The sequence below is a fragment of the Anolis sagrei genome, chromosome 5, assembly GCF_037176765.1.
Source record: "Anolis sagrei isolate rAnoSag1 chromosome 5, rAnoSag1.mat, whole genome shotgun sequence".
NCBI lineage: Eukaryota > Metazoa > Chordata > Lepidosauria > Squamata > Dactyloidae > Anolis > Anolis sagrei.
Genome location: NC_090025.1, coordinates 154,937,651 through 154,963,413, shown reverse-complemented (window position 1 = coordinate 154,963,413; position 25,763 = coordinate 154,937,651). Strand labels below are relative to the sequence as shown.

The 25,763-nt window shown below is 42.4% G+C and overlaps 1 protein-coding gene across 3 annotated transcripts in view; it reads left to right on the top strand.

Moving 5' to 3' along the window:
• The window catches only part of TMCC3 (transmembrane and coiled-coil domain family 3), a 144,266-nt gene that overhangs the window by 67,431 nt on the left and 51,072 nt on the right, over positions 1–25,763 (top strand). The window contains exon 1 of one of the 3 annotated variants that reach the window (XM_060777309.2): positions 18,888–19,139. The exons of the other annotated variants lie outside the window; for them this stretch is intronic. Within the exon in view, the coding sequence (XP_060633292.2) occupies positions 19,062–19,139 (78 nt within the window). The 5' untranslated portion in view covers positions 18,888–19,061. Of the gene's footprint in view, positions 1–18,887; positions 19,140–25,763 lie in introns of those variants that run through there. 3 annotated transcript variants of the gene reach the window in all.

Here is a 25,763-nt window from a genome sequence, read left to right as displayed (position 1 = left end):
CATAATCCGAATGTATCTCTTTCTGTGAGCCAGCTAGGAGGTTAAGATTGTCTGGGGAGGCCCTGCTGTCGGTCCCGCCTCCTTTGCGGGTGTGCTTGGTGGGGATGAGAGACAGAGCCTTCTCAGTGGTGGCCCCTTGACTATGGAACTCCCTCCCTAATTTATTTGTCGTGTCAGAGCAACCAGTCCATTATATTACATTTCTAACAGAATGAAATCAGATCAGCCCCCTCCCTCCTGACCTTCAGGAAAAGGTTAAAGACCTGGATATGGGATCAAGCATCCAGTCAGTAACCTACTAGAGAATATGGGGGTAATGACAATTTGGAACAGCCATGGATTATGATTTTAGATAATGTGATTTTAATAAGTGTTTTAACGTTTAATGACTATTTTAATGTATATGCTTATATTACTGTGTATGTGTGTTTACATGGCATTGGATAGTTTTCTATGTATGTAAGCTGCCTTGAGTCCCCTATTTATTTATTTATCATGTCAAGTTGAGGGTACAGTTAAAACGCATTTAAAAACACAAACAAACGTACAGTTAAAAATGTACAGTTAAAACAAGTTGAGGGTACAGTTAAAATGCATTTAAAAACACGAAGAAAGTTTTAAAAAGAATTTGGCACTATGCTAAATGTCCCTTGACCAGAAGTTGGCCACTTGGAGAGCCTCTGGTGTCGCTGTGAGAAGATCCTCCATTGTCCATGTGGCAGGGCTTGGCTTGCATTGTAGTATATGGTCTGTGGTTTGCTCTTCTTCACATTTGCATGTCCTGGACTCCACTTTGTAACCCCATTTCTTAAGGTTAGCTCTGCATCTTGTGTGCATGCTGCAAGTCGCTACTGGTGTGAGAGTATCAGCTGTCTACGAAAATGTTGCCCAGGGGATGCCCAGATATGTTATAATCCTGCGGAGAGGCTTCTCTCATGTCCCCCTGCTGGGTTGAGAAAAGGCAGGGTATAAAAATGGTAAATAAATAAACAAATGAACATAAGATGTGAGTTTAAAATTCGTGATTAAAACTGGCCAGGTAGGCCTGTCGGAAGAGACAGGTCTTTAGATGTCAGATCTCTTCCAGTAGGTTGTTTATGTGCTGTGATATAAAAGCAAGAAAAGAATGTATTGATGAAAACCAAAGAATCAAAACATAATATTCCAGTCAATTAACCTCTTAATTGCTACTTTCAACAGGCATAACTCACGCCAAATCTGTAAGAACAAATGTTATTATTAACAGAAGTCCAAAATTGTTCCAAAACAAATTTCATTTCATGTTGAAATGTCTTTGCAAACAGTGTTTTAAAATAAATACTGTATTATGGATAGGACAGAGGCAGTGTTACACATCACAAGAAATACTTTCAAACATGCAGTTTCTGAGCAAATTGTATTTTACATTAATTCTGCACTTGATGTGTATAGGTAAGTTGCTTCTGAATTATTAGACTGCAAAAGAAAATCGGCACTGTTGTGTTTTTCCACAGTTCTGCAATCCATCAGTTCAGTAAAGGGAAACTTTCTCAAGGGAAATCAATAGACTTGACTGGAATGTGAAAACAGCATTATTGACTAGGATAGAGAAATACAACAGTTTCCCTCTATACGTATTCGGGCAAAAATGCAGAACACCCATAATCTCAGTGTTTGGTGCACTAATGATACATATATGTAAAATAGGATATGGACTCTGCAGTTCTGAGACTCATTATGGGAAATGCCCTTGGCTCATTTAAGTACTAAATGTGTATAGCCTGAAGTGGACTATCTACTGTTTTCAATTTAATGGTTAATTGAATGTTTGGACCATGAAATTGACTGCGATTGGAAGCTTGGCACTTATTAAACACATTGAACCCACACTCATAGTTTCTAGGAGATTCAGAAAGATGTTTATAATGTACCTTTGGGGTTTTATCTATTTGATCAGCATGCTGACCTTTCCTCTCTGATTATTCTTTCATAAACAGGCTATTACAAAAGGTACTAAACACATAATTACACCTATTAACCTGCTTAGATTAGATAGTCACAGTAACAGTGTTTCAGTAATGTTTACACCCCACAATTGGCCATACTGTTGAGAAAGCTGCTGGAAAACACTTCATAGATATGGACCATGCACACTTTTACTAAAAAGGCGTAGTTTTATCCAGCAAATTTGAATAACAGACTGTAGAGAAAAGTAGCAGCAAACTTTAGTATTAAATATATGATTGACAGACTAGGAAAAGTGAATGTGTAGTGTTAGAAAAAGATCACACTTGCCTGCTCTGGTCTGTTCTCAAAGTGTTTGTTGTGTCATCTAGATGGTGTGTACAAATGCAGAGTCCTACGTGCTCACATTGAGTAAGTCATTATCTAATATCCCCTCATCTTGGAATGATAATCTATTATCAGGCATATGTGCACAAGACACCTTGTAGTATTTCAGAACAATTCATGGCAGACAAATCATTTATGTGTTTATTAGGATCATCACAATATATCAACCTTCCCTTTTTTGCTGAATGTATGCTTGAGCTGAAAGATAAACGCATTAACTGTCTGTTTTTAACATCCTGTATTTTATATTAGTTTATATTTTTGATATATGTGTCATTTAAACCTGAGATATGTCTAAGAAACAAAAATAAAAGTGAACAATTGAATTGGTTGTCTTTTTTTGTGTGTGTATCAGGAGCGACTTGAGAAACTGCAAGTCCCTTCTGGCGTGAGAGAATTGGCCGTCTGCAAGGACGTTGCCCAGGGGACACCCGGATGTTTTTGATGTTTTACCATCCTTGTGGGAGGCTTCTCTCATGTCTCTACAGGGGGAGCTGGAGTTGACAGAGGGAGCTCATCCACGCTCTCCCTGGATTTGAATCCCGTGGTGGCGCAGTGGGTTAAACCCTTGCGCTGGCATGACTGAAGAGCAGCAGGTCGCAGGTGCGAATCTGATTGGTTGTCTTAAAATATGTAGGATGTGTGTTCCTGAAACAATGCTTCCTTGAACATGTGTATCATATCTTTTCCTTCGTATTTCCTCAGAAGACATCTTATTATAAGTCTGAAGTAACCCCTTGCGCTACTATAACCCATTCTATAATGCGGGACGGGCCTACACTGTCTGTCTACTACATCCATATCCAGACATACCAGACTGAATCCACTGTGGCCCTTTATTGGTATCCACACAGTCCAGCTGAGCTGAGACCACGTTGGCCCCACTGAACTTTCACCTCATTCTCTGTGTCATCTCCACTGCACCCAGCTGGACACAAAGCTTTGTATGAGCTCCTGACCATTGGAGGTCCCTATCTGACATCACTAGACGCACCAGCAGAACCAGGAAGAGGAAGTGAGAAATCTTCCCTTGCTTGAATGTTTGCCACTGTGTTTTATGAGGTCACGAAGAGTCGGAGACGACTGAACGAATGAACAACAACAACAAGCCACCCTGAGTCCCTTCAGGGAGATAGGGTGGGTTATAAATAATAATAATAATAATAATAATAATAATAATTATTATTATTATTATTATTGCACAGGCATCTCTGCTCATATCAGAAGGGGGCATTGTGATGGACAGCAGCTCACATGGAGCTCCACAGCTAGCTGGATATAGTGGCGATAGTGACATGGAAACAATCCAACCCGATTCCCTACACCGGTGAACTTAGAGATGGTGGGGGCACCAGCACCCGATCTGGACAGCAGACATGTCCAAATCAGATCCAATCCCATTGTCCAGATGGTCTAGAATCTACAAGATACTCCAGAGTTTCCAGCACACTCTGGAACGTTCCCAGAATTTGCCCAGTAACTGGTGAATGCCATGGAAGCAGCTAAAAGTGATTTTGAGGTGTGTCTGCATTTGTTTTGCCTGTGTTTCTTTGCCCTAAGCCTAAGCATGTGTAACAGGTATAGTGGCTTATTGATTCCTTCTCTAAAGCTACTTCTATATCTCCATTTTTTCTTGGGTTTCCATTGTATCTCATTTTGTGATTTTTATTAGTTGGAAGATCTTGCACTCTGTAAAATGCTATGCCCATTGATTTCCATCAATGATGAATTTATTTATTTATTTCCAGTATTTCTATTTTGTTCCTTCTCAACCACCGAAGGGGGACTCAGGACGGCTTACATTTTGCAGCAATTTGAATGATTAATAATACGTAAAGCATGTCGATTGGTGGTCAGTTGACATAATAGAGAGACTTCTAAATTTTTCCTTACAACCTTTATTCTCCATATAAAGGAAACTGAGGAAATCTAAAGCAGAATTTCATGCAATTTTCTAAGTAATGTTAATAACTTGTGCAAGTTTGTGTTACATTTGTCAGTGAGGTTTTATACCAGCCGTAACAGTGGAAAGAAGTGTTGTCTGAGTAGTTGGAATAAGCCCATTTTGGATGATTATAAAATGCTGGCATAAACTTAGAGCATTCATTGAGAGTGTTCTTGTGGAAAACATTGTGTCCTGTATAATAGAGCCATGTCTTTCAATTCTTGGCAATGGTCACTGTACTGCTGTTTACATGATAGGCCACATAGCATTTGGAAGAAAGATACCATGTGGCCTGCAGTTTATAGTGTACCGAGAAATGAGAAAAGTGTGGATAGGCTCTCCTTTGGGATTTCATGCACAGCGACTATTATCTGCAGTACATTTTGAACAGACCAGGTCTAAAATGTTTTTTTTTTCTATTAACAGCAAAACTCGTATGATAATACTGTATCATGTAACACATTCTAATCATAGGCTTCACATTACTTGATGATTGCAACAAAGAGAAAAGAATCATTGTACATTTTATAGATAAGGACAGACAATGGAAATGCATGGACAAGACAAAATATTGTGTATATGTGCATTCACATACTCATGTACACATTTCTGTATGTGTATGATACTTTGGTTATCATGATAAGTTTCACACATATTTGAGTATGGGGGTAGATATGAGAGTTTCAAAGTCTGTTTTTTTTTGGTCCCTGCCTTTGTGTTTTTGAGCCATGACTTCATCCAAGTACTAGTGCAAAACCTGTGCACTTTTCTTGATTAAAAAGTCACAAATAATATAGTGTAAGCCAGGGGTCCTCAAACTAAGGCCCTCCAAGATCATTTACCCAGCCCTCGCTCAGTGTCAACCTAAGTCTGAAATGACTTGAAAGCACACAACAACAATCCTATATCATCAGCCAAAAGCAGACCCGCACTTCCCTTTGAAACACTAATAAGTTTATATTTGTTAAAATTGTTCTTCATTTTAATGTTTTAAAATTGTTAATTGTATTGTTTTAAAGTGTTTTTAGAGTGTTTTTTGCACTACAAATAAGATATGTGCAGTGTGCATAGGAATTCATTCTTTTCCCCCCCCCCCAATTATGATCTGGCCCTCCAACAGTTTGAGGGACTGCGACCTGGCCCTCTGTTTAAAAAGCGTGAGGACCCCTGGTGTAAGCATACTTCCTCTGGTTGGTTATTAATATTGAAAATGACTGAGAAAGCCCCAGTGTACAGTGACCAAAATAATTTCAGAACCCAAATAATATTTTAACAAATGGCATGATTATAGTGATCAAATATGTTATTTGTTTATGTCTGGTGAGAATCTATATAAATAAAAATGTAATGTTCGTTTGTGGGATTAACATAACTCAAAAACCACTGGACGAATTGACATCAAATTTGGACACAAAACACCTACCAGGCCAATGAGTGACCATCACTCATAAAAACACTGGAAAACGCAGTAGAAAAGACTTAAAAAGCAAAAAAAAAAAAAAAAACCCTACACATTACAATGCATGTGCAAAACCATATATATACACGTATATGCATATATACACAAACACATATAGACATATATATATAGGCAAAACTCTCACATATGCTAACATGTATTCTATTCCAAAGCATTTTTCTTACAAGATACAGGTAGGACAGCAAACCTGTGTCTGAATGGTATTACCCCAGATTGCAAATTGCAGCTGTGAACTGAATGAGTGAACTCCACACAAAAAGTTCTCAATAGGTAGAGAACAATGAGCATGTTATCAAATAAAGTAAGAAGAATGTTTATCTTTCACCTTTGCATCTAATGCTAATTTGTTCTTATTTATTTATTTATTTATTTATTTACTATGTTTATATCTCACCTTTCTCGACCCCAAGGGGGACTCAAGGCGGCTTACAGCATAGGCAATAATTCAATGCCTTAAAAACAATATACATCTAATATAAAATTAAATAAACATTTCAATTAAAAATTTAAACACGATTAAGAACATTAAAACATATAAAACATTGCAATTACAAATGTAAAATCACATTATCTGCAATCATAGTCAAGCCATTCATTACACATAAATCCAAGTCCATCTATTGTACTGTGCTATTTGCCAAAGGCTTGATCCCAATGCCACGTTTTCACCCTCTTCCTGAAGGTTAGGAGAGAAGGGGCTGATCTAATATCACTGGGGAGGGAGTTCCACAGCCAAGAGACCACCACTGAAAAGGCCCTGTCTCCCCACAAATTGCATCTGCAAAGGAGGTGGGACCGACAGCAGGGCCTCTCTGGACAATCTTAATTTTTGAGATGGTTGATAGGGGGAGATAGGTTCAGACAGGTAAGCTGGGCCGGAACCGTTTAGGGCTTTATAGGCTAAAGCCAGCACTTTGAATTGTGCCCGGTAGCAGACTGGCAGCCAGTGGAGCTGAAATAATACTGCATAATTTTCTCCTATGGAAGTTCATAGTTGTGGCTTTGAGTGTAATACTTTCATAGGCAGGTTTTTACCACCTCAAGCTGCTGTTTGTGAGACCTGGGCCTAAAATTCCTGTGGTAGATATTGACTAATCATAAATTAAATAACTGATTTTCTAAGCAAGAGGCACTGAAATAATTACACCGAAAGTTTTGCTAGTAGCACATCCAAACAGCTTACTTAGTAGTTTAATGCTGTACAGTTAAACCTTGCCTGAGATATTTCATAGGAGCAGAATGGTTAGTAAACAATATAAATGATTATGGGAATATATGATAACTAGAATTAAAACCCTGGAGTACTTGCGATTACAGTGAGCTTTCTATATATACATCTCTCATGGGTGCTGTTATTATAAGCTTGAAAACATAATACACCTTTTTTGTTTCTGCTTCTTGAGTGAAATGCACATTGATGATACAAAACAGTTTATAAAGAGCACTTTATTAGGACACAGTTAAATGATACGGCTTAACATCTGACCATCTGGACATTCTTCCAGGGATTGGACAAAATCTTCAGATTCTTTCCAGAACAACATTTTTGTAGATATATGAGGCACATGTGTTCCACAGATGATAAGAGTGAATGACATTCAGCAGCAATTGCTGAGCTCCAGGTTCTCACATCTCTGGATCCTCAAAGTAACTGCATGTGGCTAAGAGGTTTTCATTTGTTAAATCAACGGTTTGCTCTTACCCTTGGTTTGTTGATACTAGAACTAAAATGTAAAACATGTCCATATTTGTTAAAATTAATCCAGAGCATACTTGCCTGCCCGTTATTTCTTCATCCCATTGATACAAGGTAAAGGTATCCCCTGACTTTAAATCTAGTTGTGTCCAACTCTGGGGGGTGGTGCTCATTTCCATTTCTAGGCCAAAGAGCCGGCATTGTCCATAGACACCTCCAAGATGATGTGGTCAGCATGACTACATGGAGCGCCGTTACCTTCCTGAAGAAGCGGTACCTATTGATCTCACATTTACATGTTTTCAAACTGCTAGGTTGGCAGAAGCTGGGGCTAACTGCGGGAGCTCGCCCCACTCCCCGGATTCGAACCACCAACCATTTGGTCAGCAAGTTCAACAGCTCAGCGGTTTAACTTGCTGTGCCCCTCCAGTTGATAGTTATGTTAATAATCTCTGGTATATCATCTTAGGATCTCTCATAGTCTTGGGATCCTTTCTGATTTGAACAGTGCCCCTTCACTGTTCAAATCAGGGGAAGGAGGCATTCAGATGTGTTTGGAAGGAACACTAGTTTGTGTGGCAAGCACACAGAAAGGTTAGATCAGGCATGGACAAACTTTGGCCCTCCAGGTGTTTTGGACTTCAACTCCCACAATTCCTAACAGGGAGTGAGAGTTGAAGTCCAAAGCACCTGATAGGCCAAAGTTTGCTAATGCCTGAGTTAGATATTATAGCTTAATCATGTCATTGCTGAAGCCTCCAAGCCTCAATGATGTGTATGTACTACTTATATTACAGTATTTCTTCAGACACCATCGATTGTAACACACATCCTAATTTCAGTACCACTGCCAACAGAAATACATTATACATCTGCAATTCTAAAGCGCATCCCATTTTTAGAGATGTTTATATAGGAGTGTCTTAGAATTGAAGAAATCTAGTATTAATTTTGTAGACTCCTGGTTAGGTGTGCCTCCAGCCCTGGGCCAAAATCTAAATGTAAGCAAAAAGGACTATTTTTATCCAATATATGTGAGATGGAAAAGAGACAATCTCGGGGTGCTTAAAATAAAGATGGTTTTATTAGTGAAGTTAGTCCTGTTTTCACTAATGAAATCTTTTATTTTGAACACTCTGAGACTTTGTCTGTTTTTCTCATCACAATCAAAATTGAATCCTAATGAGAGCACACTCACATTTGGAAAATTTGCACAAATGTTGGTTTAAGCATCCAGAAATTGGTTTAAAGGGTGTTTGTTGTGTTGTTGTTGTTGTTGTTGGGTGCCTTCAAGCCATTTCAACGAGATACAGTGAAGACATCTTGCGCTTTGCTACTCTGTTTCTGAATACGTATGTGTGGACTACATCTCACCACATTAAAACAGTGGATGTGGCTCTCAATGAGACATGCCATATTATCACAGGATGTCTACGCCCAACACTGCTGGAGAAATTATATTGTTTAGCCAGTATTGCATCACCTGACATCTGCCAGGAATAGCAATAATTAAAGGACCAAGGCAGTGACATCTCTGGTCCATCCTCTGTCAACCTGCACGCCAATGCCTTAAATCAAGAACCTAAGATCTACAGAGATACTCGCAGGAACACCTCAGCAATCGAGAGTCCAAAAGTGGCAGGCTAGAACCGAGAACCTCAATCAAAGGCTGATACCACATGAGAAACTCCCTTCTGAGCATTTGGAATTATGGATCAGAAATAGCTGCTGAATTCTATTCACTCATCAGTTGTAGTGCACACGTTTTGGACTCACAAATGGTAATGTTCTCTCTGAAGGACATTTAGTTCTGTCCTCTATTGAGATCTTTTAGAAATCAAAGAAGACATGCTATCTTGGTCTATTAAACTCCTTGGGTAAGGAGGTGGAATGATAAAGGATTGGATTGGAATAACAAAATTGACATCCCATATTACATCACCAATACACATTTTTAAAAGGGAACCTTACTAAATTAAGTATTAACTATTGTTTCATGTTGCCAAAAATAACATTGTATGCATAGTGATTATTTAGATTTCTTAGAATCTACCAAGTTGCAATGTACAAAAGCGCATTGCCTCCAAAAGCTCCACAGGTTTCAAAGTGCAATAAAGATTCACCAAGGTGTTCTGAAATTGCTTTTCTGTTTGTGTTAGGCTGCCATTACGACATCAGAAAAATCACTGCATGATTCTTTTGAGAATGTTAGTTTTTCCTTTAGTCATCTGCGGGAACATAGACAGATTTGGTACAGAAAAAGGAAGGGGAGAACTGAAGGCAGGAGGGCGGTGTTCCCTGCATCACTTCTGTGCCTGGAAAAAAAACACCTTTTACTGTCAAGAGCAGTAATTGAGGTGCACAGACTTGTAATTTCTGAGAGAAATAGAAAAATTGCCTTCTTCTGTATAAGGTGGAAGGAATTGTGGGTGGAGAATAACAAAAAACAGATTGCCCAGCAGGATCTCCTGAGTGATTTTTCTTCTGCTCATCAATCAAATTATTGAGTGGAACATGAAGTGTTCACTGCAGTAGAAATCTTAATCCTGCAAACGTGTTTGTTTGGTTGTTTACCTTTTGAGTATTGATGGGTAGGTGACAACATTCCTAAATTAATTATAGTGGGCCCTTTGACTCTGTAGGGATTCAGTTTTGGGGACATTGCCACCCCACCCCCTGCATAGCAAAAAATAGATGGGTACAACCATATTATTCAATGGAAATGGTATGCAATACATGCATGCCAACACCTCAGTGTATGCATTGTTGAAATTTTAGAGATTTTTGTGTGTTTCAGGAGTGACTTGAGAAATTGCAAATCACTTTTAGTGTGAGAGAATTGGCCGTCTGCAAGGATGTTGCCCAGGGCACGCCTGGATGTTTTCATGTTTTATCATCCTTGTGGGAGGCTTCTCTCATGTCCCTGCATGGGGAGCTGGAGCTGACAGAGGGAGCTCATCAGCACTCTCCCCAGATTCGAACCTCTGACCTGTCAGTCTTCCCAGCATAGGGTTTAACCCATTGCGCCACTGGGGAATCATTTTAGAGATGTGATGAAACAACTGATTGGAAGCCTGTGGATTAGATGGTCCACTTGGAGTCAATGATTAGTACCTCAGATTATATAAAAGAATGGGTAAATTAACAAATGATATGCCTATCAATAACCATTTTCTGTTATTAAGGAGCCCCCAGCGGCGCACTGGATCAAACCACTGAGCTGCTGAACTTCCTAACCGAAAGGTTGCAGGTTTGAATCCAGGGAGTGGCGTGAGCTCCCACTGTTAACCCCAGCTTCTGTCAACCTAGCTGTTCAAAAACATGCAAATGTGAGTAGATCACTAGGTACCGCTCCAGTGAGAAGGTAATGGCGCTCCATTAAGTCATGCTGGCCACATGACTTTGGAGGTGTCTATGGACAACGCCAGCTCTTCAGATTAGAAATGAAGATGAGCACCATCCCCCAGCGTCAGACACGACTGGACTTAATGTCAGGGGAAAACCTTTACCTTTAACTTATGATTAAATAGAAATTAGAAGAAGAGCCCTGCAGAATCAGACCAAAGGCCTGTCTTCTCCCAACATCCTGTTTACCGCAATGACCCACAGATAGGAAGCTCACAGGCAGGGTGTGAAGGAAACAGCTGAACTAAATTTATTTTTATTCCACCCGCAGTTCATGTATGCACTTCTCGTTCTGATAATTACAGTTCTATTCAGCTGCCACAGCCAGAAACAGGAAATGCTGCTTTCTTAGACTACAGCACCCACGCTGCTGGGGGAGCCTGGGAGTTTTAGTCCCCAAAATAGCATTTCTAGTTTCTGTCCCAAAATAATAGCAATTGATAGACCCTGACCATGGGCCCTTTCGATGTCTGGGACTACAAACCCCATGAGCTCTGGCCAGTGTGGACATGGGTCAGAGATGAAGAAAATTGTAATGCAGACACCTGGAGTAGTTCAGGGTTGAAAAGTTGGTGACAGATATGTTCTCTGCAAATTGTCTTCTCACTTTTTAGATGCAAAAGTTTATATCTATGCAATATGACAGCTCGGTAGTCGTCATGTTGCATTAAAAAAATCACCATATTGAGAGGTATATTCTGCATGATCATCTACATTATTACATGAAAATGAATTCCACATACTTTAATAGGATTCCTAATAATTTCTTATTGGCTTGTACCCTTTAATACAGTGGATGTGGCTCTTAATGAGACATGCCACATTATCACAGGATGTCTATGTCCTACACCACTGGAAAAATTATACCATTTAGTCGGTATTGTACCACTTGTTCAGATATCAGCCAATCCCTTAAATAAAGAAATTTCTAAGGTCTACAGAGATACTTGCAAGAACAGGTCAGCAAGTTTGAGTCCAAAAGTGGTAGGTTAAAACCCAGAATCTCAATCAGTGGCTGATACTAGATGAGAGTCTCCCCTCTGAGCACACAGAAAACTGGACTACTTGGAAGACTGACCAGACTGTGCTCTGCCACCACAAGATGCAGAGCCAATCTTAAGAAATGGAGCCACAAAGTGGAGTCCATGACATGCAAGTGTGGAGAAGAGCAGACCACTTACTACAATGCAGCCTGAGCCCTGCCATATGCATAATGAAGGACCTTCTCACAGCCACACCAGCTGCACTCCACATGGCCAACTTCTGGTCAAAGGACATTTAGTATAGTGCCAAGCTGTTAATCTTGTTTGTGTTTTTAAATACATTATAAATGTACCCTCAACTTGCTTCTGAAACGATAAATAAATACCATTTTTTCACTTTGATTCTGACAGTTAATTTAGTTGGGTGACTTGGAGTTCTAGTATTAAGGAAGGGAAGGAAATCCTTGTCTCCACATTTTTTCCCTGCACCATGAGAATTATTTTATAAATACCATGTTTCCCTCTTAGTTGTCCTAAAGGCCTCATAATGATTTTGTTTCTCCTCCTTGTTTCACCTAGTTTTTACTGTTGGGAAAAGTTTTCCCATATATTGAAGTTAGGTTTTAATTTTGGTCTGTGTGGTGCATTAGAATTGAAGGCAAAAAAGAAAAATAAGTCATTTTATTGTGCTCTTATACAGCCAAACCTATTCCTATTGGGAAATGTTACACTAAGATGGATTAAATTGAATATTAAGGAAATGAGTTCAGTCCAAGACACCTTTGACTGCCTAAGGAAAAGAAGCAAATATTCCCTGATCAAGGCAGAAACGTATCTCATTCCTTGAAAATAAAATATTCTCAGCAAGTTTTTTAAAAATGTCAATTAGCTGCCTTTTTGTGTCTCTAATAATTTGCTGCCTCTGTCTAATTGTTTGTCTTTAAGTGTTGTCTTTGTCATTACACAATGATAGCACTTTGATCCTCTTTTAATTGCCATGACTCCATACTATATAGAATCCTGGGGTTTGTAATTTCATGAAGTACTTAGACTCTTCTGCCAGAGAATTTTAGTATCTCACTAAGCTATTCTGCAGGCTCCCATCATGTCTCTTATTCTACAATATATTAGAAAGTCAGAGCTGTATAGTTCAGCCATGTGCAAACTTGGGCCCTCCAGGTGTTTTGGACTTCACCTCCCACCATTCCTAACAGCTTCAGGCCCCTTCCTTTTTCCCCTCAGCCAAGCTGTTGAGGGGGGAAAGGAAAGGGCTTGAGGCTGTTAGGAATTGGAGTTGAAGTCCAAAACACCAGGAGGAGGGGCCCAAGTTTGCCCATGCCTGCCCAAGCTGAAGTCCAAAACACCTGGAAGGCTGAAGTTTGCCCATGCCTGGTATAGTGTGGAAGAGTCCATATTCCCTCTGCAAACAATATAGAGGCATTCTCTGAATAGCCCAAACGGCACTGTCCATTCGTAAGATGGAGTCCTCAGCCGGCAGTGGTGAATGGCGGCTTCCATGTCAGTGGGGTGTTGAGTCCCCTCCTAGTTTTAGTTAGAATTTTACAATTAGCTTGGGAATATAATAATAATAATAATAATAATAATAATAATAATAATAATAATTTACCATCTGTCAACTGCCAAAGGACACCCTACTTGGATCTGCACGCATTATTCACCAATACATAACACAGTCCTAGACACTTGGGAAGTGTTCGACATGTGATGCAATACAACAGCCAGCATAGTGATCTTGTTTGCTGTGTATTATTTTATTTATTATTATTTTATTTATTGTTCTTATACCCCGCTACCATCTCCCGCAAGACTCGGTGCGGCTTACAAGAGGCCAAGCCCAACAACATCATGAAAACAACAACAACAAAACAGTAAATAACTCGTAAAAGCAAAAACAATACAATAATAACACAACACATTTTAAAAACATGAGGCGGGCCAAATGTAAAAGTTTTAAAAGTTAAAAGCTGGGAAGCTTAGAGGGGATAGGAGGAATGTTCTGGGAAAGGTGGACATGCAGACAGTTCTAAATCTCTCATAAAGTGCATTGAGGACATATTGCTTAGGATTCCTTATTCTGGGAAGGCACACCGGAACAGCCAGGTTTTCAAGCTGCTTCTAAAGACTGCCAATGTTGGGGCCTGCCTGATGTCTTTGGGGAGGGAGTTCCAGAGTTGCGGGGCCACCACCGAGAAGGCCCTGTCCCTCGTTCCCAACAATCGCGCCTGTGAAGCAGGTAGGATCATGAGCAGGGCCTCACCGGATGAACGAAGAGATCGTGTGGGTTCATATACAGAAATGCGGTTGCAAAGGTAGATGAGTCCCAAACCATTTAGGCCTTTGTAGGTAAGCACCTGCACCTTGAATTGGGCTCGGAAAATGAATGGCAGCCAATGGAGCTCCTTAAACAGGAGGGTTGACTTCTCTCTGTAAGGAGCACCAGTTAACAGTCTGGCCGCCACCCGCTGTACCAACTGGATTGTGTTTCAAATAATAACAAGAACTACAACAACAACTTTATTTTGATATCCCACCACCATCTCCCCGAAGGTACTCGGGCTGGCTTACATGGGGACCAATCTCAGTATAAATACAGAGTACAAGCTAAAATGCAATTAAAACATAATAACATATAATTACAACAATTAAAACCAGCAGGGGAAAAACATTGTAAAAATGCATCAAGCAACATCATCAACAGTAACCAGGAAATAGTGGGCATGATCAGATTTGAAAGGGCAGGACAAGGAATTATGCAAAACGCAGACTGTAGGGCAGGGGATAAAGTGCTAAAAAAAACCCCCAAACAAATCAATAAATTGGGGCTGGGTAGACCTGTTCAGGGACTAAACCTGTCATTCAGAGGCATATTGGAACATCCTGGTTTCAAGGTGAACAGAGTGGGGACTAATCTATATGGAATATGGTTCAGGACCTTGGATAAATTCAGAATAAGCCCCAAAGCACCTTGACTGCCTCATTAACATGGAAATAATCAGTCATCACCACCAACACGCTTTGATGATTTCAAGCTTTTAAGAAATACTAGGAAAAAGAATGACAGTGGCATATCCATGTGTCTGTCTGTCTCTCTCACAGTGCCATGTGACAATGAAGGAACATAAATTACTGTAAATGCATGGCAGGAACAGGAGTTGAATAGAACAAAAGCACATGGCTAGTGAATGGCACTCTCAAGCAAGAGTCCTAAGATTCAACATTTGGTATGTACTGAGAGTGAGGGCCCTTCCAGACAGGCCATATATCTCAGGACCTAATCCCAGGTTTTCTGTATATCCCAGATTATCTGGCAGTGTGGACTCATATAATCCAGTTTAAAGCAGAAAACCTGGGATCAGATCCTGGGATATAATGCCTGCCTGGAAGGATCCTATGAAAAGTTCCCTGTAGCCAGAATGAAGGGAGATATCAACAGAAAGCTCAGCCTTTGCAAAGTAACAAATGACATGTATTGTGGGGGAGAGCACTAAAAGAAAAGCACCGGGGAGACCTTGGTGGGTACTGAACATGATTTTCCCCTTCTCTTTGTGAAGTAGCAATACTTCTGTGTTGGTCTGGGACCTGGTAGATTTAAGATCTCATATCCAGTGAATTGTGCAACAGCAAAATTGTTCTTCAAGTAACTCCCTTGGCCCTATCCATTTCCAAAGAGGGAGTAATAGCAGGCTTTGGTGATGACAGGAAGTGTAGCTATCATTAGGTAATGCTTACTCTGCTCTACCTCATAGGGTGAGGATTTAACAGGCATGGGCAAACTTAAGCGGCTGAGGGGGGAAAGGAAAGGGCCTGAGTCCAGGAATTGTGGGAGTTGAAGTCCAAAACACCTGGAAGGCTGAAGTTTGCCCATGCCTGGGATATAGGCTAGATCAGTGGTTCTCAACCCGTGGGTCCCCAGGTGTTTTGGCCTTCAACTCCCAGAAATCCTAACAGCTGGTAGACTGGCTGGGATTTCTGGGAGTTGTAGGCCAAAACACCTGGAGACCCACAGGTTGAGAACCACTGTGCTAGGTAGAAGGAGGGATGTGTGTGCCTTGCTTGAGCTAATAGGAAAAAAGCAAGGAAATAAATATAACCTAAATACATACATGAGGAAAAAGATTGCAAAGGACTGGAAATCTGAACAAAAAGCACTCTATAGGGAAATATGCACATTGTGGTTGGGCCATTTCTTTCCTGGGAAACATAGCCCAGGGCACTTGGCCTGCCTTATCGGTGTTTAATGGGGCAATTCCTCGGGAGCTCATCTTCCCTGCCTTTCCCAGAGGGATGAATCAGAGGTACAGGATGACAAACACCGGGTGGACCTGGTAGATACCAAGCAGGAAAGGTGTCATCCGATTTGGATGGTGAAGTTGCCAAGTTTCCATCGTGGCACCTATGCCTCTCCTTATTATTAAAGGTTTCCTGTTCTGCTGTTTGGGGGGAAAGTAACTTATTCCTTCCATCTACAGCAGACATGGGCAAACTTGGGCCCTCCTTCCAGATGTTTTGGACTCCAACTCCCAGCATTCCTAACAGCCGTAGACCCTTTCCTTTTCCCCCTCAGCCACTTAAGAATATTAGAATGTTGAGGCTGGCCAATCAGAAACCATATGCAAATTAGTAGGTCGAGCTAGCTCATGCATGGGCCAACTTGGGTCCTTCAGGTGTTTTGGACTTCAACTCCCACAATTCCTAACAGCCTCAGGCTTTTTCTTCCCTCAGCTGCTTAAGTCCCTGTTAAATACAATCCAGTCTAGAACAGGCATGAGCAAACTACAGCCCTCCAGGTATTTTGGACTCCAATTCCCACAATTCACTTAAGTGGCTGAGAGGGGAAAGGAAGGGGCCTGAGTCTGTTAGGAATGATGGAAGTTAAAGTCCAAAACTCCTGGAGGGTCAAGTTTGATCTAAAGAGTGACAGTGAGTGACAGATTTAATATTGTGTGGGGTCTCTTCTGTGTGTGTGTACATGTGTGTGTGTGTGTGGGAGAGAAGGAGGGGTTGATCGCTGGACCCTGACCCTGGAGAACCAGGGTCTGTAGGGTCAGACAACAAAGGGGTCACACTATCCCAGCCTCAGAGGCAGGCACATCTGAAAATACCTTGCCAATACCATAGGGCAGTGTTTCTCAACCTGGGGGTTTGGATCCATGGTGGGGTCGTGAAAGGATGTCAGAAGGGTTACCAAAGACCACCAGAAAACATAGTATTTTCTATTGGTCATGGGGATTCTCTGTGGGAAGTTTGGCCCAATTCTGTCATTGGTGGGGTTCAGGGGGCTCTTTGATTGTAGGTGAACTATAAATCCCAGCAACTGCAACTCCCAAATGTCAAGGTCTATTTCCCCCCCAAACTCAGCCAGTGTTCACATTTGGGCATATTCAGTATCTGCCAAGTTTGGTCCAGATCCATCATTGTTTGTATCCACAGTGCTCTCTGGATATAGGTGAACTACAACTCCAAAACTCAAGGTCAGTGCCCACCAAACCCTTCCAGTATTTTCTGTTGGTCATGGGAGTTCTGTGTGCCAAGTTTGGTTCAATCCCATTGCTGGTGGAGTTCCGAGTGCTCTTTGATTGTAGTTTAACTATAAATCAGCAACTACAATAGGTGTTCCGGTGGCACAGTGGGTTTAAACCCTTGTGCCGGCAGGACTGAAGACTGACAGGTCGCAGGTTTGAATCTGGGAAAAGCGCGGATGAGCTCCCTCTGTTAGTTCCAGCTCCTCATGCAGGGACATGAGAGAAGCCTCCCACAAGGATGGTAAAACATGAAAACATCCAGACGTGCCCTGGGCAACGTCCTTGCAGATGGCCAATTCTCTCACACCAGAAGCAACCTGCAGTTTCTCAAGTCGCTCCTGACACACACACACACACAAAACCCCAAACAATCTGAGGCACAGACTCAGTGAAAATCTCATCCTCTGAACTGGAATCCCCAGCACCTTGCTGATGAGTTCCATCATTTTGAATTTATTTATTTAAAACTTTTGTATCCCGATCTTCTCAACCTCCATAGAGTGACTCAGACTGGCTAACAGCTAGAATTCAATGCTAACAATAATAACCTTTTCAAATGTCATACATAAACAATATGTTAAAAATACTTATAAATAAAATACATATAAACCATTTGCCAAAATAAAAACAACGTCCAACTCAGTCTGCACATTGTGGTCAATAACTTTAGTCAATTACTGGTCTCAGCCATCACTCTGCAAATGCCTCGTTCCATAGCCAGAATTTCACATGCTTCCTAAAGGTCAGGAGGGAGGGAGCAGATCTAACTTTATTCAGGAGAGAGTTCCATAGCTGGGGGGCCACCACAGAAAAGGCCTTGTCTCTCCTGACTGTGAAAGTGGCGGATCGAGAGCAGGGCCTTTCCGGAAGATATTAACGCTCTTGATGGTTCATAGGGGAGAATATGTTAGGGGAGAATATCCCACCTCGAGTCTTGAGAAGAGAAGGGTCACAAATATTATTATTATTATTATTATTATTATTATTATTATTTCCACGAGGCACTTTCAGGCAACTCCCAAATGACAAAATCAATCCCCTCCTAACTCCACCAGTATTCAAACTTGGACAGATCGGGTGTTTGTGCCAGTGAATAAAAAACATCCTGCATGTCAGATATTTACACAACGATTCATAACAGTAGCAAAATTACAGTGATGAAGTAGCAACGAAAATAATCTTATGGGGGGGGGGGGGGGAGTCACCACAACATGAGGAACTGTATTCAGGGGCATTAGGAAAGTTGAGAGCCACTGCCATAGGTTTAGAAATGGCTTCAAGGCACAAAGCAACAAGTGTGCGACTCCCAAACCTTTCCTTCTCATTCCCAGGCTAGAAAGTCTTTGGAGTTCTGTGGAGTGGCGTCTCCTTCTCTGGAGGCCATGTGTTGTGGGGAGTGTTTGGGTTGCATGCTCCGGGGGGTTGGGCTCGGTTCTCGGTCTTGCCAAAGGCAACCCAGGAGGGAGGGAGGGAGGCCGTCCTCGCGCCACCCGGGTCTCCCCGCCCTCCGCTTCCTCCCTGTTTGGTTCCCCGCGAGGAAGGCAGCCGAGGAGGCGTCCAGGGCGTGGGTTCCTCGTGGCTGAGTGCTCCCCCGACCCCTCCGTCCCTGGGAAGGAAGGCAGGCAGGCAGGCAGGCAGGCAGGCGGCGAAAGCCCCGCTGCCCAGGCCGAGGAGGACCATGCCCGGCAGCGACACCGCCCTGGCCGTGGACAGGACCTACTCGGACCCCGAGGGGCGCCGGCGCTTCAAAACCCGGGTCAGTAACGCGCCCCTTCCCATCTCCTCCTCCCCACCCGCCTTCCGTCATGACTTCTTATGCGTCTCCACTGGAGAATGAATCCCCAGTTGACCTGTCTTTCCCTGCCAAGGCTCAATGCTAGGGAGTTCCAAAGCGTTGAGACACGACTGTCAAACTGCATTGTTTCTACTGTGTACTCAGGCATGGGCAAACTTCAGCCCTTCCTTCCTCCAGGTGTCTTGGACTTCAACTCCCAGAAATCACAGCCAGCTTACCTGCTGTTTCTTGAGAAGCTATAGATATAGAATCATAGAGTTGGAGGAGACCTCGTGGGCCATCCAGTGCAATTGCATTCAAAGCACTCTCGACAGATGGCCATCCAGCCTCTGTTTAAAAGCTTCCAAAGATGGAGCCTCCACCACACTCTGGGGCAGAGAGTTCCACTGCTGAACAGCTTTCACAGTCAGGAAATTCTTCCTTATGTTCAGATGGAATCTCCATTGTTTGGCATCCTAGATTCCAGGGCAGCAGGACACAAGCTTGCTCCCTCCTCCCTATGACTTCCTCTCACAAATTTATATATGGCATTTATGTCTCCTCTCAGCCTTCTCTTCTGCAGGCTAAACATGCCCAGCTCTTTCAGCTGCTCTTCATAGGGCTTGTTCTCCAGACCCTTGATCATTTTAATCACCCTCTTCTGGACACATTCCAGCTTGTCAATACCTCCAGCTTGTCAATACCTTGTCAATACCTCTCTTCAATTGTGGTGCCCATAATTGGACACAGTATTCCAGGTGTGGTCTGACCAAGGCAGAATAGAGGAGGAGCATGACTTCCCTGGATCTAGACACTATACTCCTACCTATGCTGGCCAAAATCCCATTGGCTCTTTTTGCCGTTGCATCACATTGTTGGCTCATGTTTAACTTGTCCATGAGGACCCCAAGATCTTTTTAACATGTACTGCTCTCGAGCCACGCGTCCCTCATTCTGTATCTTTGTCGTGTGAATGTTCTAAAACAGGCATGGGCAAACGTGGGCCCTCCCTCCAGGTGTTTTGGACTACCAGCTGTTAGGAATTGTGGGAGTTGAAGTCCAAAACACCTGGAGGGAGGGCCCAAATTTGCCCATGCCTGGCGGTAGATCCAGGTAGAGAGGAAGCCACTCTCTGTCACACATTCATTGGAGGTGTCAAGTCTCAGGTTTCAGCATGCCGTGCTTGGCCGAAGATCCTCTCTCTGGGCACATTTTCTACACCCTTGAACAGGCCTGTAGCCAGGATTTCGTTTCGGGGGGGGGGGGGGGCTGAATTTTTTTCAGGGGGGTTCGGGGGGGCTGAGTCTGAGTGAAAGAGGGTCTAGCCTAGCAAACCTTTTGTATCATTATCCCAATACCCTCATGCATATGGGATATATTGAGTATGGTTATCAGATCATGATATGAATAAACATAACCGTTTAAATAATGCACCAGTAAGACCTTTTCGTGAACCACCATGAGAATTTCGGGGGGGGGGGGCTGAAGCCCCCCGAACCCCCTGAGCCCCCCCCCCCCCCCCCCCGGCTACATGCCTGCCCTTGAATGAATGCAGTTTCACACTCCTTTGACTGTTATGGCTCAGTCCTATGGAATCACAGGAGTTGTACTTTTATTTGGTCTTTAGCCTTCTCTGCCTCACAAAACCATAACCCGAGGCAGCATGGTGTCCTGAGATGGTTTTAAACAGCTGGTTTTAAAGTAGATATAACTGATTTTAATATTTGTGTTTATTTATAGTTACTTATGTCCTGGCATAGAATGCTTGCCGTGTATAGGTTGTGCTCTGCCCTGAGTCTCCTGTGGGGTGAGAAGGGCAGAATATAAATGTTTCAAATAAATAAATAATAAATAATCTCCCAGGGTTCCATGGCTTTGGGTCATGGCAGTTCAAACTGATGAGTGGCAATGGGAGCTAGCAGCAGCAGCAGCAGCAACAACAATAATAACAACAACAACTTGGGGGATCATCCTCTCTCTCACTCCCTCCCTTGCTCATGTCACTGGGGGAATCTTCTCCGCCCTGGGCTGGGAAGCCTCCCAAGGCTGAGAAAGCACTGGCGAGTGCATCGGCCTTCCATCCTTCCTTCTCTCCCCCCCCCCCCCCTTCATGCCTCCAGGTCACTCTTCTCCACTAGCTAAGAAAGTGCTGGCAAGGGCAATGTGCTGGTGTCTCCTTCCTTCCTTCCTTCCTTCCTTCCTTCCTTCCTTCCTTCCTTCCTTCCTTCCATTCTTCTCTCCCTCTTGCGGAACTTATTTTAGGTCTTGTGGCCCACAGGTTGAGAACCACTGGTGTAGATGCACCCTCAGCTCTTGGTGGGATTTGCTCCTTTTTGGCCACCCTTGCTGCTCACGCTTTAGACTTCGAAGGAGGCAGCCTGGTGGGGCTCACTTATGAAGAACTTTTGTCTTTGCTCTTCAGGTGGGATCGAGTGCAGGAAACTTCGAATGGTCCCTAGGCACAAATATCCTGGTAGTGCCCCTCTTTCGCCTGGTTTTCAACCCAAAATGTCTTTCCCAAGAATATAGCTTGGCAAATACCTGAAACTGGGTGGGCATCACCTTGGTCTCTCTGTGTATTTTGTAGGACACTTTAAGTTTACAAAGTGGGGCAGTTGGCATGTTGAGACAGAAAACCTGTCTAGAACAGGTATGATCCAGTTTTGACCTTAATGTTGGTAAGGCCTGGGTTGAGATTTGGTTTGAATAGCAACTGGGAGGAAAGCTTCCAAACCTTGGTACCCCTATGTGAGCTTGTGTAGCATATTCAGTGGAAAACGACATGTTGTTGTTATAGTCACCATAAGATCAATTTATGGTGACCTTAAGGTGACCCCATCACAGAATATTCTGGGGCTGAGAGTGTGTGACTCCTCCAGAGTCGAACAGTGCATTTTCATGGCTGAACAGGGAATCAAATCCTGGTTTCCCAGACCACATTGGGGTGACAATCATGTAGTTCTCCAGATGTTGCTGGACTGCAACTCCCAACATTCTTCCCTATTGATTGTGTTAGCCTAAAAGTTGCAGTCACACATCTGGAGGGCTACATGATTCCCATCCAAGCTGCCTCAGTGCTGTTGATAAAAACCCAAAATTTATTTACCGTGTCAGAAGTGAAGTTGAAGTGAAATTGGGAGGTTCCAGCTGTTCCAGAGATACTGTGCATGATCTCATTACAGGAACTTTCTGTTTCTCAAGAGACCTGCAATACTTATGATCCAAAAGTGCTGAAGTTGCGCTTTAAAATAATTCCCTTACAGTTCATTCGAATCCACTGCAATTTAACTGTTTAAACATTGATGTCAAAAGCACAAAGGGCAAAGATACAACTTGGATAAAGTAAAGCAGCAAAAAAGCAGAGGTTAAATGAAAATCTGCTCAAATAAAAAGGCATGCGAAGTGTTTCATTCTCAGAGTATCACAGTACTGGGTGACTTGCCATTTGCAGTTAGGAAAGGTAATGAGAGTTCACAGTAAGCAGTTCTGTAGAACAGACCCCCCCCCCCCCCCCCGTTAAATACAATGCAATCTAGAATATGCATCACAGTGATACCTTTGGTAGGCGCACCAAAGGATACAGAATACATTATGTGACATTTCACAGATTTCCTCATCAGGCAAAGGCGTTAAAAATGGTACAATAAGAAAAACAAAGGTGTTTGATTCACAGCGCTGCGTCATATTTGAGATGTTTGTCTAAGATGGTGTTTAAAATAGTCTTGAGAAAGAGTTGGTTCAGGTAGAGGCCCCACCTCCTTGGCCATGCCTCAGTCACACCAGACAAAGATACTCAAAGGTTTCTTGATCAAGAACTACTCAGAGGTGGTTTTGCCTGTTCTCTTTTGTGAAATAGAGCCTACAGGTATTGATGAGGCTTGTGCCATCCAAGACAGGATCTGGTGCCTTTAGGCCTTCTTATAATCATCCCCAATGGAAAAGATAGGACAACAATTGATGGGTTTAATGGCCTAGCAGTTTCAAGGTTTGGCTTCTTGCTGCCTGGGGGAATCCTTTGTTGGGAGGTGATTAGCTGACCCTGATTGGCCAGACCTTGAAACTACCAGGCCATTAAATGCTAATCAAGGTGGCCAAGTGGGGACAAATCAAAATGTCAATAATCCAGAGCCTTGCAGTTGAAGAACAAGAGTAAGTAAAAGAGTACTTTTACGTATTCTTAGCTCACTTGTTGCTCAACTGGAAGGCTCTGGATTATTGACATTCTGATTTGTCCTCACTGGTTTTGGCTGCAGGCAAAACAAATTCTGCTTTCCTCCTTCTCAGAGAGATACCTAGTTCTTCGGAATAAATGACCTGCACAGCACAATGTGGTTGGATTATTTATTTGGGTAGGGAAAGGAAGTAATCTTCCTGTGAAGAGCATACGTTTCTTTGCTCTTCAAAAGAAAATGGTCTCTTCAATTATGTGACTTTGTTAAACAGAGGGCATGATTCAGATTGTTTCTGCATAATTAAACGTTTTAAAATAAATAAATCCATTTGCTGCAGCTTTAATAGCTGCCCCGTTGGAAGATACAGATGAATCTAGTTCGAGTGCTCTTCTCTACAAATAGCAACTGGAACAGTGACTTCCGCATGGTATAATTTTTCTCCCTAACCTTGTGACATTTAATTTAAAATGATTACTAGGGAATATTTTTTTTCTGTTTTAATGGCTTGATTCTCTGCTGCTTCTTCCAGAGCTTCACAAATAGGATACAAAACACAAATCCTCTGATACTTTCAGGACTAACAAAATTATGTGAGCTTTCATGGATACACGAACCACTTGATCATGTCCATGGACTTGAATTCTGAAGTTCTAAATACTGTTTTGAGAGATTGCCAATGAATGCAGGCATCTGTAGGCCACATTTCAGAGGGGAAAAACAGGTAAAAGCACCAATGAGTATTCCTGGCCTAAGAAAACCCAAAGAAACTCATGGACTCATCATACATTCACAGTTGAAAGCACATATGCATATATACATTTTGAGGGTGGGATGTGAACAGTGAAGTGAAGACAACTTCGGCCAAGAAGAGTTCAGAGGATAACCTTAACAACCCAGGCTTTTACCGCATGACTTACTTACTCATGAGGTAAAATTACCTCATGACTTACTTAGGTGATCTCTCATTGTCCGAGTAAGATTGTCCTCCAAGTACGGAGGTGGTGGGTACACATAGGTGGCTGTGGAGCCCTGTTCTTGACCTGCATGTTCTCCTGCAGTGAGGGCATCAGTTTCTAGGTGGAAAGCAGTCCCAGTTGGGATTGGCTTGACACACCTTCCTCTTGACATGTTTCTCCCTTTTGCCCTCCATTCGTGCCTCTTCAAATTCCACAGCATTGCTGGTCACAGCTGACCTCCAGCTAGATCGCTCAAGGGCCAGGGCTTCCCAGTTCTCGGTGTCTATGCCACAGTTTTTAAGGTTGGCTTTGAGCCCATCTTTAAATTTCTTTTCCTGTCCTCCAACATTCCATTTTCTGCTCTTGAGCTTGGAGTAGATCAACTGCTTTGGGAGATGGTGATCGGGCATCCGGACAACGTGACCAGTCCAGCAGAGTTTATGGCAGTGGACCATCGATTCAATGCTGGTGGTCTTTGCTTCTTTCTGCACGCAGTAATAACCTCACTACTTAAATAGTTCTCAGAAGAGAGTGTTTTGTAGCTTCAAATGTAGAAACCAAACTGTATTGCCTATGCTGCATCCCAAATTAAAAGAGACCCCAGTGTTGCAATGGGTTAAACCCTTGTGCCAGCAGGACTGGTGACCAAAAGATTGTTGGTTCAAATCTGGGGAGCTGGGTGTGCTCCCATCTGTCAGCTCCAGCTTCTCATGCAGGGACATGAGAGATGGTAAAACACTTGGATGTCCCCTGGGCAACGTCCTTGCAGACAGCCAATACTCTCACACCAGAAGTAACTTGGAGTTTCTCAAGTCGCTCCTGATAGGAAAAAAATCCCAAATTAAAACTGTAGAAGCTGTGACTTTCTTTATCCATATTGTTTTTAATCTTTGTTCAATAGAGAAACCTGTCAAAATCTAGCATGATGTATTTTTCACCTTTTGGTTGATTTAGTAGTGTAAGATAATGATAAGCTGGATATTGTAGGTTTTGCTTGCCTGTTAGAGACGTAACATCCCTCTCTTAGAAGAAGAAGCAGAGAGTTCCACACTGATGTCTTAAATGACTTATTCACCAAATTGAGGCACAGAATGATCCATAGGCAATGCTTCTAGCTTCCAGAATCAGACAGCATCAGTGTATTTAGAGTGATATAGTGATTTGAGTGTCTCTTTCTGCTGGAACAGATAACTGTCTCCTGCTAAGAGTAAACTCTGTGTTCTAGGAAATTGCTTTGCCAAAGGTCTGTGTTATATATCTCTTCTCTGTGTAATTCATGAATAACTGAAGTCAGTACATGACACAGAATGACTTGGAAAAGTTTCATCTTTAAAGCACCCGGAAGTTTAGATGTTTCTGACAACTCCATTTACTGAGCCATTTAATGCCTTAGCAAACTTGGTCCCTTCTTTAATTATACAGCAATTAGTTTATAATTAATGCATTAATATAACCCTCGGCCGCAAACCCTCAGAGTA